General features: G+C 22.8%; 1 protein-coding gene across 1 annotated transcript in view; it reads right to left on the bottom strand.

The window, feature by feature from the left end:
• LOC129605915 (knirps-related protein) overlaps positions 1 to 19,903 on the bottom strand; it is a 76,242-nt gene that overhangs the window by 8,337 nt on the left and 48,002 nt on the right. The window contains exon 2 of the mRNA XM_055515936.1: positions 2,730 to 2,807. Coding sequence (XP_055371911.1) covers positions 2,730 to 2,807 — 78 coding nt within the window. The remainder of the gene's footprint in view (positions 1 to 2,729; positions 2,808 to 19,903) is intronic.

The following is a 19,903-nucleotide window of genomic DNA, read 5'->3' as shown; positions in this document are numbered from 1 at the left end:
TATTTGATGATGATTGTTATTGGTCTTCATTCAATATAATTTGTTCCGTTCTTATTTTAACACAAAATATCAAAAACTCATTGATTAAAAATTTTTTTTTGGTTTCTTAAAAGTTAGTATGATGCAAACCACCTCCATAGCATTTGATTTATTTGTTTGAAAAAAAGTTTCGTTTTTTTTTTCTTTTGGCTTACAAGGATTTTCTTCAAATTAAATTTGATATTTACAGTCTGGTACTTTAGTACACAATAAATAATTTTCGTAGGGCGTTTCCTTAAGGTCCGACTTTATGGTTAATATAATTTAATTTTTTTTTCCTTCAAATTTTTATTGAGTGTTATTGTGATTATGAAAACTATAGTATGATTTTTTTCTTTTTGCTGAATTATGATTTATTTTAAGATGTTTGAGATTATTGTTAAAAAAGGAATACACAGCAGAAAAATGAGTGAGAAATTTATGTCATCACATTCCTTAGAGCAGATTTCATTATAAAATCGGAAATTGAAAAAAAAAAAAATCAATTTTTAGTTTTTTTTCGATGAAATTTTGAAATAAAGAATAAAAGAATATTTTAAAATGAATCTTAGAGGGCGTTGAATCCAATCGTGAAAAATCTTATGAAATCAATTTTTACTTATATTTGCATAAACTTATTAATTATTTCGTCAATTAATTATAAATTTATTCGAAACATTCATTTTTTTCAATAAATTTTTATTTGTTTTTTTAGAGAAGTTGAAAATTTTATTATACGATCACACGAAGAGTCATATTGCAGACGAGTGGAAATAACTCCTGTTTTAATGCTTTGTAAACGGATAGCTCAAATCGAGCGCCATTTTAGTACAATATAAGTGCTTTTATAAACTAAACCAGAAGTTATAAGTATGTACACATAGCTGAAATAAATTCCAATTTAAAAATATCAATCATGTGCAAAAATTAAAATTAAGAAAAAATAATTAGTTTTTTAAACAAATCTATACGCCAGCTTATATTTATAATAATTTACAAAAGAAATAGAAGGAAACTGAAACATTCATGTATTTTTCTTATTAATTTAAAATAAATTGACCTTCATCTGGAAGAACTAAACACAGCAATAAAATATTTAAAATTAGATAATTTAATAAAATAAAAAGTAACTACATTATTCCCGAAATCTTTTTTTTATTAAAATCTGCATCTGAATAGCAACCGCATTAAATTAAATATATAATAAAAAATTCTTGATTTCCTGTACTTACTATCTAATAATATGCGAGTACATTTTTACCATAACTAAAAATATTAAATAAAGTCATAAAATTAGATTGAAAATTAAAATTTATCTATTTAATTTGGATACAATTAATTCTTATGGCATTTTCAGAGATTATAATTAAACACGTATTTTATGCAAAAAAAATTAACTTATTTAAGAAATCAAGTAAAAATATTCATTGTTGCAAAAAATGTACAAAGTATACGTTATATACTAAGAAAGGCATGTACAACTGAAGACGAACGTAGAAAATTTTTAGATATTTTGATTAAATCAATATGCGCAAGTATTCTTCATTGCCGAATAATCACGAAAAGAAAAAAAATAATTAAATATAAAAATAGTAGTTATTATTAGGTAAATTTTCAACGGATGTTATAACGTGTATAAAATGGTAATCTTTACCGTTCTTGAATAGCTTTATTTTACATTACAATAGATTCTGGCAACACAGAAGCGTTTGTATGTTTTCTTCTTTTTATGTTCAAAAAAATTTTCTGTGGTTCTTTAGATGTGGTTTTTATATTTTCTATACTTTTAATAATTTTACGAAATTTTCAAATCTAATTTCAGTTTAGCCAAGTTTTGTTCAAAAGACAAAAAAAAAACTGAAAAAAACAAAAACAACTGATCTGAATTGTGGAATAACGATGGTCATATAATGATCGTGATGTTGATTATGATGATTACTGCGCTTCTGAAAACTTTTAAAGAAAATTCATTACAATATTCTTTTATTATTCAAATTCAACCATATTATGCTCCTCTATTGTAAAAATTTGTTTGATGTTAATTACCAACAGTTTACAGACTTTTATTTTCTGTGTACAATAAACCCTTATGTTAAACAAGTACATTGTTTTTTTTTTGTTATTATTTTTAAGTTTACTATAATAATTTTGATTAAGAATTGACCTCAAAACTCAGTCAGAAATGTAATTGCGGAAAATTGCTGCTTCTTTAAAATAAAAATAATAAAAATATAAAACCAGCTAAATATATGTAGGTAACCAGCTATGTTATAGATATAAGAAGATAAAACTTAATTTTAAAGTAATTTTAAAATGAAATAAGTTTATTACCATGATTTATTTACTGTTAACCATATGTAATTATGTAATTACTAATTATACGTACATGTATTTATTTTTTTTAATAATAACAATAATGTAAAGGTATGTATATGAAACTGTGAATTATTGAGATTTTATACTTGAGAATTGAAAAATTAATGGAAATTTTTTTGTTTATTTATTATTATTGTTGCAGGTTTTGTATAAAATTTTATATTTATCTAGTAGTTTTATAATTTACCATTGTATTGTATACATGGTAACTCAACATTATAAAATGTAACTTGAAATAATTTAAATTAATTAGTTTGCGGAATTTCTTATGTGTTTTTTTGTTTTTGTAAACTTTTTAATTTTTATAGTTTAGTTAATTATTATTAATAACTCACCTTACAACCTTCACATGTAAATGCACCAAAATGAAAACCAGCAGCTGGTTCACCACAAACTTTACACGTTTGATTCATCTGAAAAGGAAAAACAAAAAAAATTTTAATGGAAAAATTAAATAATAAGAATCAAATTGAAAGTGAAACGAAGAAAAATTTAAGTTCAAAACTTAAAACCTTTATAAAATAATTTTCAATATTATATTCATTTTCTTGAGCAAGTAAGTTAACTAACAAAACAATGAGATTATAGAGAATCTGCTAACTCAAAACTCGTTGCGCTTTCATAAAATTCTAAAAATAAATTCGTTTTCTTTATGAAATCGTGTCGTGTTTTGAATTAAAATAACATAACATTGAAAAATTGGACTCGTGATATTGATCTAACATTGATATTGGACAGAATATGAACTATAATATTTTTATGAATAAATTTTTAACTTTAGTAGGGTTATGTTGCATATTGCTAGGAGAAAATATTTTTAAACAAAAAATTTAATGACGTCAGTAGATATTTTTTTAAATATAATAATTAAAGTATGTATATGACAAAAATAAGTAATTTAAATAATAACTTAGCTAGATTTTACAGAAATAATATTTTAATATACCAAACACCCATGATCCCCAAATTAATATCTTACACCTTTCCACAGAGGCTAGTGTTAAACCCAAATAAACAAGTATCAGTATTGGTCTGCAAAACATAAAATTTAATATGGAAAATTATTAACATCAATGATTTCAAATAACAATTAATTAGTTTAGTGATTTGCAATTAGTTTGTGATTTGCGAAAATTTGAATTTTTAAATTTAAATTTTTATTCAATTTTTAAAGAATTTTCAGAGTTAAAATTAAAATTTCTTATTGAAAAAGGAGTGTTATTTTTTGATTTACAAAAAATTGGAATTACGATTTTTCAACAAAAAAATAAACTCATTTAGGTAGTAAATTTTTTTTTTAAATTCCCTTTTTTGTTACTGTAAGTTAACCATTCCAGAAAAGTAGTAAACAACTTACTTCAATATGATATAAACTTAAGAATATGATATAGGCTTAAATGCTTCATATTCAATTTTAAAAAATTTCAACTTAATAAATTCTTTCCTTTCGTCGCAACAATTTTTTTTTTTTTCTAAAAAACCATAAAATTGACTTTTATTATTCTAAAAATGAAAGAAATTGATGTTGAAATATAATAAATTCAATTAACAAGAACTTATTTTTAATAGCAATCAAATTTTTATTAAATCTTTCAAATTTTATTTATAAATTTATTTTATATCTGTCGCTAATTATTTTCATTTTAAAATATTATTGTATAAATTTTATTCTAATTTTAATTTAAAACTCTGAAACTAGTTTGTATTTTTATAATATTAAAAATCTATATTAAATTTGTTATATAAAAAGAATTAAATAAATATTATATTATTATTAATAATTCATAAATAATTTACTATGGAAATTTATAACTTATTACCAATTAATTATAATATGTGTTAACACATTATTATTTTATTATATATGTGAATAATGTAAGAGTTGCATGTGTGTGTGTATAACATGTGCTATAAAATGTTATCATATAAATTTTATTCAAAGATTATTTTATTGGATCCCAGATTCATTCCGCTTGCTTTATACTCTTTAATTTTCTAATTCTCATATAATAATAAACATTTTCTCTTTAATAATATTTTATATACGATTTTACCAATACAAAGTTGTATTTTATAATTTTAATTTTAATATTTTCTTTAAGTTAATAAATTTTTAAGTACATAAATTGGTTTCTTTTTTTTTTTCTTCTTCAACACACAAACAATTATTTATAATCTTTTCAGTATTTGTTACTTGATGTTTAGGTGAAAAATAAAAAAAATACCAAAGTGGTAAAGTCGTCGTCGCATATTTTTCAAACAAGATTTTTCCACTTTTTCGATGAGTTTTTTTTGTTCAGCTTTATTTTCTCTCTAATTTTTTTTATAACTTTTTTTTTACTTTGATATGCTAAAATTGGCATAGAAATATGAAATTTTCCCATCATTTTCTATATAGTTAGTTCCATTTTCATTACAAATACATAATATACAATATATATATATACATATGTATGGTATATTTCAAAATTATACTTATGATTCATACACATAATTGAAAAGTAATAATATGTGCAAATGTGTATATGGTTAGAAGATATGAGATGAGTACATTTTATTAAGATGCTTATAATAGAAATATTTATAAGATATTGAAAACTACATAATGTTAATATGTATGTTTGCATACTAACTATATTGTACCATTTTAACATATTTATATACATATAAATGTTGGTAAGTGTGTTCACATTTTATTAATAATAATATTCTTTTATATCCTAATATTTTTCTATACACATACATACTAGATTTTATTATTATTATAGATTTTGTAGTTGTTCTCATCTTTTTATAGTTTTGTTTGAGTTTTCTTATTTTTCTTATTTTTTTTTTGTATCATAATATTTTATAAAGAAAGTTCATTTAAAGCAATTCGTTACACCATATAAAAGATGAATTATATATTTTTCACATAAATTTTAATACTTTAAAGTCGAAAAAAGAAAAAAAATATTTAAAACAAAAATATAAAATGAAAAATATTAAAATTTTAAAAATGAAAAGAAAAAAAAAACACTGAAACACTATAAACAAAAACAAAATGCATTAAACAAGATGATACTTCAGCAAAAATAGAAAAAAAATCAAAAGTTTAAATGGAATGAGCAAAAAAAAGGAGCTGTAGCTATGCAAGCTGGCTAGCACCTCTACTTGAAACACAAAAAAAATAAATAATGAAAAAACTAACGATCTTAAAGAGTCAAGTTGCATGTTCTTTTTATTGTTGTTGTTTTATGCCTTTTTTCCCCCTGTTCTTCTTGTTTTACTATTTTTTTTTTTGGTTAATTTTTTATTTTTATTTATTTTTCATTGATGATCATAACAGCTATGCACACTCATCCAAAGAAATACAATAAAAATGGCACATACACACATTACATATTTAGATATGTAGGTACATAGATAAAATTTACAGGAAAAAAAAAAGGAAAATAACTTGAAGCTTCGGCTAGGCTCTTATATATGTAGAAATATATTGCATATACATATTTACTTTAATATACACAATATTTAATAGTACATCGATGAAAAAAAAATTTCCAATTTTCAACTTAAAACCAATCTGTAATGTATTTAGTTAAATTCGCGGTCGCTTATTTTAAATGGTACTTAAAACAAAAAATTAAATGATTAATAACAGTAGAATCTAGTTTTTAATTAAATATTTTTCAACTGTAGTGACGTAATTCATTTTAAGATATCCATTTTGGTTAATTTTAATTTACAGAAATGTGTTTAAAAGAACTGTGATGCCAGCCAAAAAATTCGATTTTAAAAACTGTTTTTAATCTTAATTGATCTTAATTTATCGTCTTTCTTCATTTAAAATTTTTTGATACACACCTTTTTAACAATACAACTTATGATCGTACTGTATTATATTTATTCAATTATTATTTGAAGTGGATATATGAAAGCCATTACTATTCTTATGGAATCAAAATTAATGAATTCAATTCGGTAATATGTTCCATAATATTCGATAATATATTCCAAAAACACAATAGCTTTGTTATATTCTTATGAAAAACATCGTTAAATTAAGTACTGTAATTAAATCTAAAAGTTCACATCCTATATTATTAACTTAAAAATAAATTAATTTGAGAAAAAATTATAGTTTTTCATGTGATTTATTACACAACTATGTGCTATTATTTGTGGGATGTGCATCGCCACCATTTTATTCTTGTTGAAATAATTATTACGTGTATAATGTTCTGCTCGATATTAAATAATATAAAATTATAATTTATTATAATATGATGAATAAGAATTTGTGATGAATATTTATATTCGAAATTTAAAATTTGCATTTATGATGTGATTTTGGAAGGTTTTAAGTACTCAGAAAGCCTGTCTTATAACAATATGTACGTAGGTTTTATCCGATTAGTAATAAAATAATTTCAGTGCAGTTTTAAGACTCTTTTTAACCTTTAATGATTTCAAAACAAAGTTATTGTAAGATTCGAAACAAAACTTTGTATAGATTAGATATTGCATAAAATGGCATTATGTTCAAAATTATTGACATTCTACTGTACAGTCAATAAAATATTCAATAATTCGGCATATGGACTATGCATTTAAAATGGATTACCGTATTTCATATTTATGGAAATCCTTTTAAATTTCGTTATTAAGAACAAAAAAACAAAACTCATGAAAAGAAAATCCAAAAAAATAGCACAAAACATTTTAAAAGAAAAAAAATATTATCGCGATTTTAAAGAATAGCGAATGGTTTTTGTTTCTTTTTTATTTTTTTAATGTTAATATAGCATATAAATATAAAAAAATGAATTAATATGCTGCTCTGTCGCTCGGTTTTTATTTTCTCTCTATTTAACATAATATGATGATGATATTATAGCGTATAATGTACAAAATATAATATGCTCAAATATTATAACCAAGTAGGTGAATATTTAATAAATTTATCGTTAATCTGTCATATTTATGTTAACTAAATTTTTTGATCATAAATACATGAGGGTGAATAAAAATGATGATGGTGTTAAATGAACATTAAAATTTTTTCTTTGTTATTTTCCTTTATTTCTTACGAAATAGCCGTTTATAAGACTTTAAGGTGAAAAAGTAGCAAGAAATACAGGAATATAGTTAGAAAGTCGAAGTGAAAAGTTGATTCTTTTCACTTATACTTATAAATTAACATTGATTTGAACAAAAGAAAATTTAATAAGAGAATTATTTTTAATATTATTAAAAATATGAAACTTTTAATAATCTTAAGAAGTAAAATAAAAAAAAACGCATAAAATTAATAATTAATTTTCATTTAAGAAGAAAAACCATAAGTATATTATTAAATTATGGAAAGTTGTTTTATTTTTATAATTTAGTCCGGTGTTATTATTGTTGTTGTTGTTTTAACAATATTATTTATATTATATTTTCTTGTTATCGTTTTAACACCTATAGCGACGACTAGTTTTACATAAATTCGCATTCGCGTAATTCAAATTATAAAAAAATTGTTATTTTTTTATGTTAAATTTTTATTTTACCTTAAGTTGTCATCTTATGTTGCAGACATGGAGTCTTATCAATTGCATAAAATCAAATTATTGTCAGGAAAATTATTTTCAATTCTTGTTCTGTAACTAACCAATAATATTTTTTTCCTTCCTTAGATACTCTTTAACATTTACATATTATTGGTGAAAATCATACAATATTTGCATTCAAAAAGAACAGAACTTGTATTGCAATTGAAACAAAAAGAAAACTAAAATGGAAAAGTGAAATTAAAATAAAATTAAAATAAACTTAATGAGAAACTATTAGTATAGTTTCTGACTATTTCTGACACAAACATAAAGTTTTTGGGGCAAGATCTAGTATTTCTAGAATTGTTGATTTAACATTTATATAAGATAAAAGTAGTGTAATTCGAAAACAACCGAATAAAACCGAATAAAAATTTTTACTACAGCATTAAAACAAAAAATAAATTATAAATTTTTTAAGTTTCTCACTTAAGTCTTTTATATTTTAGATTAAAAAAATCTTTATTGATTGGAAACTAAAAAGTTCCTGTGTAATTTTTGTATAACATTTTATTTTATTTAACTTTATATTTTTTTTTGTATTATTTTACTTCTCTAATTTTTATTATACTTACTTATTTTTTTATTAAAATTTATTATTTAGATCAAATCATATTCGAAATTAAAGAACATATAAATTTCGTGCGAAAATTTTTTTCAAAAGAATAAAAAATAAAAAAAACAAAAACGAAATATTGTAGAACGACAGTTTAAATGGTGAGAATATAAAAATTATATAAGAAAAGTAAATAACAAAATAAAAAAAAGATGGTCGTATGAAATTTATTGCAAAATATTGAAAATTATTGAAGATTATTTATAAAATATTTATCTAGGGTTCTGCTTTATTAATAAAAATTGAGGACATTTTCTTATTTTGCTTTAAATTAAAATTAAAATATCTTAAAATCGAACAGAATAATTTTTTTTCAAGAATAAATTGTTAATTGGATTTATTTTAATTCCACTCTCGCAAAGTCTGTAAATAATATTGGTGTAGCAGTTTCTTTTTTAATTTTCTTAGAATTTAGTTTTTTTTTGGTTTTTAATTTTTATAATTGTGTATAGATTTCACAATTTAAGATTGTAATTTGATATTAGGAGTTCAAATTCTTAGAAAATTTGAAATTATAAATAAAATATTGAACTAAAAAAAATAAATAGAGAAATACGGTCGCCATTTTGTTTTTTTATAAATGTACCGCATTCAGTTTTTGTTTATTTAAAATTCATTATAAATTTGACAAACTTCTGCTTTCTTTATTTTTACAAATAACGAGTTACAAAATTTTTAACTTATTTTGGGTTTATTCATTTAGTATTTCCATTAAACTTAGCAACAATGAAAGTACAGCGCTGTTGACTTGTTCAGGACTAGCACTTAAATTTAATTAACCCGTTCAAATATAGATTGAAAAAGCATTGAGAATCTGAAGATTCAAATTATACTGAAAATTATATTAAAATGAGCTTTCTATTATAGTACGGCTTGTTTAAATTCATCGATTACACTCTCAATTCTTTACGCATAAAAAAGCGATTGGTTAATATTTGTGATTAGTTTTCAAATCCTGTTTCAGGATTTATAGAACATTTAAATTGTAACTTTATGCCAATATACAAGAGATTTCAATTTAAATTAAGTAATAAAAAATGTATTGAAAATCAAAATTTGTTTAGCTATGCAACTTTGTTTTGCGGTATTATTGAAAAATTAAGGGCTCATATTACAATCGAGATAAATTAACAAACTGCTCTCAATAGTAACTTCAACAAGAATCATGTACACTTGCAATAAAAAATACAACATTTTAATACAAAAACTTATTTACATTTTATTAAACAAATAAATAAATTTAGATCAAAATTTTATGATTTCTTTTATTGTATAATTTTAATTGTACTCACAAAACTAAAGGAAAATTAAGCAAATTTAGAACATACAACAAATTTTTTAATGTACTGTGGGTAGGGTCTTAAAACTTTAAATGTCATGTTTTGACGATACTTTTGTATTCATCTTCATTACATAATACAGTAATTATTCATCAACGTTATACTCTGAACTCTAATAATGCGATGGACAATTTTTATTATAGCAATATTTTTTTTCTGCTTTTTATTTCAATTTTATATTTCTTTTTTTTATGAGTGTTTTTCGTCAGTATGTTTTTACTATATTCTTTGTATTTCTTATAATATTCTTTAAAAAATTTATTGTGATGTAACAACAGTGTTGCTAAAAAACAAAATCTCGCAAAGAGAAAAAAATATTCTATTTCAACTGACTGTATCTCATAAAATAAGAGAGGTATTGTGTCCATTCGATATTTTGAAACATTTCAAACTTGTACCGTTTCACACGCAAGTTTTCAATATTATTCAAAATTCATATTTAAAGTAGGCATAATTGAGTTTAATTGACCAAAAAATATGTAAAATTAAAAACTGCTCAATTTTTAGAAAAATTGAATTTTCAAAATGATTGCGCTTTTAACTAGGTTAACCTTATTGCATGATTCAAATTTCTTATAAAATTTACAACAAAAAATATAATAACATGGATCGGTTACAAGACGATCACATCATATTTTTTATGAGTTTTTTAACTCATATTCTAATAGTTGTCCATATAAATTGTATTTTAAGATCGGTCAAATAGTTTTTTTTTTACATTTTTATACCCGTACGAACGTATGTTCGAAGGGTATACTAAATTTGCCTTACCGTTTGTAACGCTAAGAAATAACGGTGTTAGATATGGACTCAAGTGTATGTTTTTGATCAGCGTCAAATTCTGAGTTGATTTAGCTTTGTCTGTCCGTCCGTCCGTCCGTCCGTCCGTCCGTCCGTCCGTCCGTCCGTCCGTCCGTCCGTCCGTCCGTCCGAACGATAACTCAAAAACTAATTGGGCTAAGTTCACCAAATTTTCACAAATTATTTATTTTAGTAAGTGTCAGAACCCTATTTAAATTGGACATGATCGGTGTACCGGTTCGGGTAGCTGCCATACAACTTCAAAATTTATTTGGCTATATCTCAGAAACTATAAAAGTTATGGTATTGAAATTTCACACAAACGAATATATTAATAGGGCCAATGTGTCACATAAAAGTCGTTGAAATTACTTGGCTCCTTCTGGTACCTGCCATACAACTTTCAAAATTATTTGGCTATATTTCAGAAACTATTAAAGCTATGGTATTGAAATTTCACACAAACGAATATATTAGTAGGGCCAATGTGTCACATAAAAGTCGTTGAAATTACTTGGCTCCTTCTGGTACCTGCCATACAAGTTCAAAAGTTATTTGACTATATCTCAGAAACTATAAAAGCTGTGATATTGAGATTTCACACAAGTGAATATATTAGTAGGGCCGATGTGTTTGAAAAAATTCGTTAAAATATCTTAGCTCTTTCTGGTAGCTGCCATACAACTTCAATAGTAGTTTGGCACACACAGTATTTTGAATAACACATTGTACTGAAATTTTGCATAAATTAATATGGTAATACGGCAACTTAAAGTCATAGTCTGCCCCATAGTTAGTTATGGCACATTAGTTATTCGCACATAGGATAACAAATTCGTACGGGTATCACAGAGTTGGCAAGGTCAACTCTATTTTCTTTCTCGTTTTATATAAGTTTAAGAAATTAAAACAAAAATTAAGAAGAAAACAATAAGAAAAAGAAAATCTTGTAATCTATGAAATTGAAAAATGACGGGAAAGAGATTGAAAGCTAAAGGAGTACGACATCAACACTAAAGAAAAATAATAACGAAAAGAATAATAAGAGAAAAGAATAGAAAAAGTTCATCTCTGAAATAAAATTATCGCATGAAACATTTTACGTTTTTATGTTCCCACTAAAACGCATGTTCAGATATGGACTTTAGAGATTATGAGATTTTAAAATTTTTATTTGAATACAAGGCTTTTTTTTCGAATTCTTTGCTTTTGTTTTTTTTTGTTTTAAAGTTATAAAAATAAAACGGAATCATTTAAGTTATAGCAAAAATTACACAAAAAGAAGAAAACATTTTCACTTGTTCATTTGAAATTTATTTTGTTACAAGAGTTACCAGATTGTGTTATTCTTATAAAAAATAAAAGCATTTTTTATTTTGTATTTTGTAAAAGTTTTACTTGAAAAATAATTAATTTAGTTAAACTCTATTTGCCCACATTAAGAACTACCCAGTAAAAAATTAATGATGATAGCAAGTATTTGAACCTTATAAAGATTCATAAATAGTAAAAAGTCAATAAATGAATAAAAAATGATACACCCCAGAATGCAACTAAATTATTTAAGTAATTTTGTTAATTTTAATTAAAAGTTTCATTTTTTGAAAATTGAACAGCTTCCATACGGTTGCAATTGGGGATTGGCGTAATTATTGTAATAATTTATTGCAAGAATATTAAACAGTTGGCAATCTTTTCATAAAATACAAGCATAAATTCTCGTACATATAATAATTTTATGATTATTTTAGGATTATTTGAAATATAAATTTTTCATTTAACAACGCAAATAGAGTTCATTGTAACAACATTTTTATATAACAGTAACAAATAACAAATTAAGAGTATGGCGTACTAAGAACACTACAAGAGAAAAAAGTCCATCAATTTCAATATTATGACATTGTTTGCAACAACAACGAAATCAGTGATCTCTTCTGTCTGCACTTTTTTTTCAATTTTTCCTTTTGTATTTTTATACTTTTCTTATTTTTTATTCTCTAATTTTTATCTTTATTTAATTTTTTTGAGTGTTTTTTGAGTGAAATGATAAAAAACCTAGATTTAAAATGAATGTTTTATTATCATAACGTCTGCAATTCACAATCATCATCATAATGTCAGTAATAATTCCAAAAAGATTATTACATTCTTTATATTTATGATGGTATATATGATGAGTAATGAACGGAATATTATTAAATAGAAACATTTTAAATCATTTAATATATAGTTTACATTGGTTTAATTTTTATAGAATTTTACTAAAACTAAAATGTATTTAAAGGCATCTGTCGACATCATCATACTATTATCGTATCACACGAGCTATTATTTTGTCCTCTATGATGGTAGGTTAGAGTAGCCGCCAACTTATTCTTTGAGTGAATAATATATGCATTGCTGTTATTATACATATGAATTCTATATTATTAGGTCCATAGAAGGGGATAAAGAAAATGGGAAATATAGAATTTTAAGGCAAAAATGAATTATTACTAATTAAAATTAAATTTATTTATTTCTGTTGTTTGATCCTATAGCATTTTTCCGTGCAATGATTCATTAGTAAAGTAGAACTTTTTCATTAACAAATTACAATTAGATATCAAGAAATATTGCTAAAAAAGAGCTCAAATTTGTTATGTAGAAAAATGGTATTGTTGATGATATGAATTTCAAAAAAATTATTTTTCACACAAATTTTAATTGGCAAAACATATAATATGTAGATTTAGATGAGATTATTAATCATAAGACATCAAAAACAAATTAAATTTTTTCTAATAAATTATATATTAAAATTTTTGTTCATATTTTGTTGCTTATTTGGCGAATTTTGTGATTTTGTAATAAAAAGAAATCTTAAATCTTATTTTTAAACCTTTTTTATTGCACATAAATTTTGTTTATATGCTATTTTTACTATTATTCTTTTACACATGAAATATTTACGGAGATTTTCTTTTCTACATATTTTGTATATTTCGAATACTGATTATAGATTTTCAAAAGTAATAATAAATTGTATATGGAAATAAAGAGGATGAAGTTTTGGATTTTTTTTTTTTAAATATTAGCAACAAAGTTGCATAAATGAAAATTAGATTCGAGTAATAAGACCCTATATTTTATTATGTAGTTCTGTGACTACGTAAAAAATTTGTTAGAAATTTTAAATAGAATAACATTGTTTATCTCTTGAAAATACGAGTTTTTTTTGTTGAAATTTGTTAGAAATTATTAAAATTAACTTGAAGTTATTTTAAAGATTAAAAATGTTCTTAAATATTAACAAATATTCTGATTATAAATAAATAGAACTGTATTATTGGATTTTGCTAAAGATTCTTAACAAATTTCGGTAATAAACTTTAGAGTGACGATAAATCTATTAATTTACAATTACATTATGTGCGTGCGACTTTAGTTGAAACTTATTGTTTGTCTTAGTATTTATGAATAAATTTTTAACTTTTGGTTAATTTATCTGAATTTGAAATGTGTTGCATAAAGTTGAGAATAAAATTTGATTGTTAAAATTTTGAATATTTTAGTTTATTACAGTATTTAGTAAAACAAAGTAAATTCTATTTTGGGACAAAAATTCTGCTTTTCTGACAATGCTGGTTCTTTGTATATCCCGTAATTTACTGAATACTTTAAAAACTACTTATAATTGGAAGCATAAAAATTGTATTCCTACATAAATTAAATTATTCGAAATTTATAGAAAATTTAAACTAGTTCAAAATCTATATCCAAAGAAATGATTTATGTTGAAATCACAATTTATTTTTAATCATAATTTATTATATTTAGAGTGATGAAGGAAAAAAATTCCATATGTTTTAATGATTCAGCAATATTTGGACTGCTTATATTATGGAAAAATAAGAACAAATAAGAATAAAGTCTTAAACATAAATAAGAACAAATTTATTTTAAATGTAATTCACAAAGCAACCAAATTTCTAAAGAATTATTTATGAAATGTGATTGTTAAATTAAAATCATTTTAAAAAAAATTAATAAAAAAAGAATATCAATATTCCCTACGATCAATTTGATTTCAATGAATAACTTTTTGTTACTTTGAACTAAAATTAAATAAGGCAAAAAAAAATCTAAACATATTGATAAATTGCAAAATTCATCTAGATCTACAATAAAATTTGTTCAACATATTAAAAATATAACGATAAAAAATCAAAAATATGAAATGACTTTGCAATTAATTAACAACCAATTTCATTTTGAGGGACTTTAAAAGTAGATAAACCAAAAAAAAAAATTATAAATGGCGGAAAAACTATTAATCAATAAATTGGAAAAAAATTATACCATATGTTTGTGATCAAGATCTGAATGAGAATGAGATGTGAAAAAAAACGACATCATAAGGAGAAAAAGGTACTAATAAAATAAAATTTGTAAAGGTTCATGTATTATATTTTATAATGGGTAAGGCATATGGGCATAATGCCTTACAAAATGTAGTGCAAAATATCAATATGAACATGAGAAAATCATACTTTCAAGTCTTCTTTTGATCCCTTTTATGGGATCAAAAGAAGACTAATTCGTAATATTTTAAAAATGGAGTAATGGAATAATTATAATATTAATTTAAAATTAGGAACTTATCGGCAGACATTATAGATTTCCTACGTTCAGTTTATTTTGCCGTAAGGTATAGAAATCAACGTTTTTATGCACCGGCTTACACAAATCTACAAAAATTTAAATTAATCCTGTAAACAAAATTGTAAAGAAGAATTATTCAGCAGTTATTTCATTTTCTTCGAGTATTAAACTTGTGAACTAATATTAAACTTGAATTAAGCTTGTTCCCTTTCAGTTCAATTAAGCTTGAAATGTGTATTCACATGATGCTCGCCATAACAATTTAATTTTATTTTTCTTTAAATCTCTTTCAAAACATCATTATAATATTATCCACCTTTAATACGTTTTCGAAGCAAAACTTTTCTTTACATACTTTAAAGTCAAATTTTTTCTAAACACTAAAGTTTAAGTAAATAAAATCAATTCAATATAAATAGCTCGTTTTTGATTTTCACTACCACATAAAATATTGTAACACAATATGCAATTTTATTAAATTTTATTTAATTTATTTTTAATTGTGAATTAAAAATAGAGCTTGAAAATATTATTAAGGAAATTTAAGAAAATTAAAAGTTTTTTTTATTGAACTAGTAAGTCGTGCTAAATTGCTGATATGTTCATAATATTGAATCTGATTTGTGAATTTTAGAAAAAATCTTAATAAAAAGTAATAGAACTTGAAGAAAACTTGATCTTGTCCAATAAAATAGTAATAAAATGCAAAAATTTGTCAAATATTTTTTTAAGCGTTTTATTGAATTGGCGATAAATTATAGATTGATTTTTGGTTTCTTTTTTTAATGAATATTTTTGTTCTCAAATAGGAAATGATATAAAAAATTTAATTTTATATTTTTATTGCGGTTAAAACTCAGGTGGTATTTTGTTTTTCTGTTTTCGTTTTTTTTTAATTATATTATTATTTTATAACGTGGTAGTTTTATGATTTCTTTTTTCCCAAAAAAAAAAAATTAATATAAATATTTCATTAAAAAACGTCGTAAAAATGTTATATACGAGTTTCTAAAACATTTAATACACATTTTTTTCCATATTTTTGAATAATATTTATTTTTTATATCAAAATATTAAATATTCACAATTTATATATTTGTAATAAAAATATCTCTCGAATTGAATATGAATAACAAATAATAGACAAAAAACAAAAGACTAAAGTGAGAAACTTTATTTAATTATACCATTAAGTAAATGGACCTATCGGTATTTTATGTACCAGAAATTGTATTTCGAACTCTGGAATAGGATCATTTTATTGAAAATAATCAGAAATTTTGTAAAAATCTATGAAAATTAAAATGAATTTTATTAATATCATCAGAATAATTTGGAAACCGTAATTTTCTGATGCACTTTTTTATTAGTCTATTTTAGTTTACAATATTTCAAATGTCCTATAACTAGTTAAGGACAGTCCTATAACTAGTTAACAGATAAGTTTTAGAATTTGAAAATAAGTAACAATATTTGGGGCTGCCGTATTATAATATTCTAATGAACGCATTTTATTTTAAAACATTACAAAAAATAAGCCCGAAAAAGTCCACTTTAATTAGTTACATATGTTACATAATATGTTATGTAAATTTTGTTCTTACAATTTTCCATTTATTTATTATTGTCTTGTTATGTACTCAGAATTCTATGTAAATTACAAATGATTATAGTAATTGCATACACAAAAGTTTTTTATCTTAAAATTCAAATTAAATTCTTAAGATATTTTCCCACGATAATATAAAAATATATGTTATGTACTTATTTATTAAAGAAGGTCTCTAATAAAAATTTCAAATCACCAAACCTATTATCTAAATAAACCATCGCCCTTCTTAAAACAAGAAAAAACAAAACAGAAAAAGCAATGCGCTACTTTTTGGCTTGTACCTTTTTTTTCTTACTCTGATTTTGAATATCTTGGTTGTTAACAAATAAAGACAACAAAAAACCTAAAAGCAAAATAAACGCATTTAACATTAATTTTACAGAATATAATCATCAACCTTTAACATAATAATACAACTATTAAACTCAATTTAAAGTCAATTAGTAGTCCTCCCACCCAATACAATATACCTAGGTACTCTATCTGTCTATTCATTTTAATTTTTTATTCTGTGTGTTTAAAATTCTATTGAAAAATATTTATATATGCTTTTGAATGTTATAACAGAGAAAAACAAAATCAAAAGAAGATTTTCTTATCCTCATTTTTAAACATTTTATTTTTCCATGAAATTTTCTTTCCTTTTCTAATTGTTCTTATTTTTATATACCTTGAAGGTGAAATAGGAATACTTAATTTTGTTTGATATTTTTATAATATTAAGAAAAATTAAAGATCAAGTCAATAAAAAATTCATTTGGAAATTTTTGATTTTTAGCAAGAAAGCAGAAAAAATAAGATAAAATTGATTCATATAAGTCTAATATATTATATAACAAAAATTACATATAGAACGCGAATACTGTGGAATTTATAGTTTTTCTAATACTTTTATTATTTCAAGCAAGTTCATGTTTCTAAAACAAGATATAAGCACCTATCTTTCGTTGAAATCATGTCAAAGAATTTTACAGAAAATGTTAATATAGCAGAATCTCTCTAATGCAGAAGGTAATTCTTAGCTGATGTTATTTTAAGATTTAATCTTAATCAAATATAGTTGGCAATATTACCCAATTGACTTGTACTTGGTACCAAAGGTAGCTAAATGACGGTTCTATTTAACTTATAATTAGTTTAATTCAAAAAAGGACTGTTACTAAAGTTTATGTTAAACTTTTTGAGTAGAACTGAAATACGAAATTCATAATGTCTTTTAAAACTGTGTTTTTTGACGAACATTTTACATTTAGCAGGAAAATTACGTAGAATTGACCAAAACAATATTGGTTTCAACATTGAATTTCGCTGAAAGAATCAGTAAAAATTTTGTAATAAATCTTTATTTTTTTCTCGATATGAAAATTATAGGTTTTATTATAATTTTATATAATCTATAATAATGTATATAAAATGTTATTATTAAGTTTCTAATAGACTAAATTTGAATTAAAACGGCGTTTTTTCTTATTATTATTTTATATTTAAAATTTTAAAGAGAATTATGAGGAAATCAAAATTGTAAAATTGGAATTTAGGTAGAATTTTTATATTAATAATATTTAACCTATATTCTGGTAATTCAAAAAAGGTTCTTAATAATCTCAGAAATATTTCAAGTAAAATTTAAGATTGATCTGGATAAGAAAATTAGTAGTAATTTTTGGGTTGGTGATTTGTAATAAAATTAATTGAATAATATTGTTGACTTGTTGCTAAAGTTTCGGTCAGAACATTAAAAAAATAAAAACTTTGTGCAGTACTACGTACAAATTTAATATGTTGCTTAAAAAATTGAGAATGTTTCATAACTCGATAGTTATTCTTTGGTCAAGTTAAAGAAATAGTGTAACACAAATACTATTACAAGTTATTTAAATTATTTCAAAAGTAAGATTAAATTTTATGTTTTTTTTTTTGAAAATTTATCACTATATTATCACCTACTTAATAAAATCTTTATTCCGTAATTAAATTTGTTACCTTCTTAAACGCCTTCTTGTCTTCTCTCAAGGATTAATAAAATATGAATTTATGATCATCCAAATCGTTTTCGGAACAAAATTGGAACACGTGAAATAGATACTACATATTATACAATAACTTTGAAAATTTTATTAAGAAACTTAAAATAGATTAATTTTCCGATTTATATGTAAAAATCATTAAAATTTTATCGATTCGAATACAAAATTTTTTCACATTTTTCTCCAAAAAAAAAAAAGAAATATAAAAATAAAACAATTACAATAAAACAAAAATTTAACAAACTACTTTATCATAAAATCTATAGCACACAATTCAAACAGTGCAAAAATTCAGATTAAAAATAATTTAGTCAAGATAAAACCAAAAATGATTTATTATAAATTAAGATATAAATTTTTTTTTTGATCGAATTAAGATAAAAATCGTAACACTTTAAAATTATTGAAATTAAAATTCTCAAAAGCTAAGCAACACAGAAAAAGAGAAGAAAATATATTTATGAGGAAATTAGTAGTTGACCATATTGATTTTGGGCATTCATCACAACTTGTGCTACTTTAATTTAGATGCGATTGATTTCAAATTTAAGAAATTTCTTTAGAAAATTTGTATAGTAGATATACCATCTACAAGAGATACAACGAGAAAATATTAAAATTTATTCCATGTTTTAACATCCGAAAATTAACGGCCCGATGACCTTCGTAAGAATTGTTTTTAAAGTATTTCTTTACACCTACCAACTTTATTTAATATTGAAAATGTTTCAACTAAGGTAACTTTCAATTTAACAATAATATTTGCTTAACTTTCCTTGTGCTGAAGGACCAAAGGATGAATATAAATTAGAGAAATTCACTTCCGAAACAAAATAATGTCTAAATTCGTATTAATAGCAGATTCAGCATTGCTGTTTAATTTAATT

Source organism: Condylostylus longicornis, unplaced genomic scaffold (assembly GCF_029603195.1).
Source record: "Condylostylus longicornis isolate FDR11 unplaced genomic scaffold, ASM2960319v2 ptg000016l, whole genome shotgun sequence".
NCBI classification, from domain to species: Eukaryota; Metazoa; Arthropoda; class Insecta; order Diptera; family Dolichopodidae; genus Condylostylus; species Condylostylus longicornis.
Note: the sequence above shows the minus strand (reverse complement) of the source record. Positions and strands in the feature narration are given on the sequence as shown.